Raw genomic sequence first — 1,810 nt, 5'->3', positions numbered from 1 at the left:
TTAATTAGTTAAGAATAAGTCTAGAAATATTAAGAACCAAGTTTATAAGTTGCTACTTTGTTTGGAAATACTGATAAAAAAATCCAGTGACAGTGTTAAACATGGGCTCAAATTTCACAGAACTATCCAGGGGCCAAGGCATATTTCATTCAACTAATAACATTGACCTGTTGCTTATTGTTGTAGTTCAATATATTGTGATAGGAACAAAACAAATATACAAATAGCAGGATCCAAGTGTCAAATTTGGTTCAGATTAGACTTAGTACAAAGGGAAATTTTGATACTTTTATTCTACTATAAGCATTTATCCTTCTCCCCACTTAAGTATTCTTTAGAAGAATTATTTACTTCTCCCATGGCTTTTAGAAAGATGGGCTTTGAACTGAAAAAGTGTCAGGTGTCATTTCCCAATCCTGGTGATTTACACGTAAATCTCCCAGTTTATAAAAAGCACTGGGGTGGCTTGATGCTGTCTGTAGTTGCTTTAGTTTCAGGCAGAAATACTGGGGGGAGATGAAAAATTTGTTATTGTATGTCATAGTCCAAGTACCATTTTTAGACTGAGGTGCTCTTTGGGAAATCATGAGATTCCTTGAATAGTAGCTGCTAAATTGCACTTTTGGACAATACAACTTGGGATACCAGCTCTAGAATTTGGCAAGGTCCAGCTTTTATAGCTAACTAGTGCTTTCCCTCTGGGCAGGAAGCATTTCCTGTTTCTCTGTAGCCTGATTTTATTAGGGGGAGGGGAGATTAAAACCTTACATATTCCCTCTAATCCTATCACACATTAAATCACCTCATTCATACTGACTCCACCAATGCTGTTTTCCCCATTTCCTGAGTTACTTAGCAACAACCATCCCTCCCTTTTACACTCCCCCATCCGTCCTTTCATTTTCTTCCCCTTTGCAATCACAATTTCCAGGCTGTTTAGAAAAATGGGGATGCTCAGCAGCACAGGGCAAGCTTTTCCTTCCAACCTCCCTTTTTATGCCTGCCAAATCCTTCTCGCTTCCAAAATGAAAATCCAGGCTGTCTGCATCTGTGTAATCAAAGGTTAAAAAGCACCCTGGCTGACACCACGCATGTGTTAATCTGTGCTGCAGCAGAGTGCATCATTTCCACTTTGACCTCAGAGTTAATCTGCATTCAGGCAGACGCTCCATTGCTTTACTCTTCCTTTTATTTTTATTTTTTCTTCTCTCATTTACTCTTTCTATTGTTTTATTGGGTTTTGTTGCACGTGTGACGGTGGTTCTGTCAATGTGTACATATGTACATGTTTCTTCTTTCCTTGACTGTTTTTTTATTCCGAGCGTGTCTGTGGCTGGTTGGGGTTTTTTTTCCCTTTTCTCCCAATTACATTATTCCCCTAGATTTGGAAGCTGCTGCCTGCTGCCTGAGCTGACGTTTTCTGATTATATCTGCAAAGGGCTTGTGCAGATCTAATTTCTGTCCCCCTGCATATTAATTCCGGCAGCTGGGCGCAATGTATCATCCCACTGACGGGACCTGGTAGGGAGGGGGGAGAACCACTACCAAAAAAATATTAAAGAAGGGGACGGATCCATCTGCAACCAAGAGGAAAGGGGAAAAAAGAAAAAAAAAAGGGGGGGGGGGGGGGAGAGAAGAAAAAGAGATGATTCCTGCAAATCCAACAAGCCTGGGGAGCACTGCATTCTTGAATCCTGCATTTTCTCTCAAAATGATGGTGTGGGCACTTCTGTTCCTCTCTCTCATCCAGTGGTAAGATGTGCTTTCTGATTCTGTTGGGGGGGGGGGGGGGGGGGGGGGGGGGGGGGGG

General features: G+C 41.8%; 1 protein-coding gene across 1 annotated transcript in view; it reads left to right on the top strand.

Moving 5' to 3' along the window:
- The first annotated feature begins 938 nt into the window (after positions 1-938).
- Positions 939-1,810, top strand: part of GABRG2 (gamma-aminobutyric acid (GABA) A receptor, gamma 2) — a 60,700-nt gene continuing 59,828 nt past the window's right edge. Inside the window, exon 1 of the mRNA XM_010001947.1 lies at positions 939-1,752. Within this exon, the coding sequence (XP_010000249.1) occupies positions 1,646-1,752 (107 nt within the window). The 5' untranslated portion in view covers positions 939-1,645. The remainder of the gene's footprint in view (positions 1,753-1,810) is intronic.

The sequence above is a fragment of the Chaetura pelagica genome, unplaced genomic scaffold (assembly GCF_000747805.2).
Source record: "Chaetura pelagica isolate M959 unplaced genomic scaffold, ChaPel_1.0 scaffold356, whole genome shotgun sequence".
Lineage (NCBI taxonomy): Eukaryota > Metazoa > Chordata > Aves > Apodiformes > Apodidae > Chaetura > Chaetura pelagica.
This window is presented reverse-complemented; position numbering and strand designations above follow the sequence as displayed.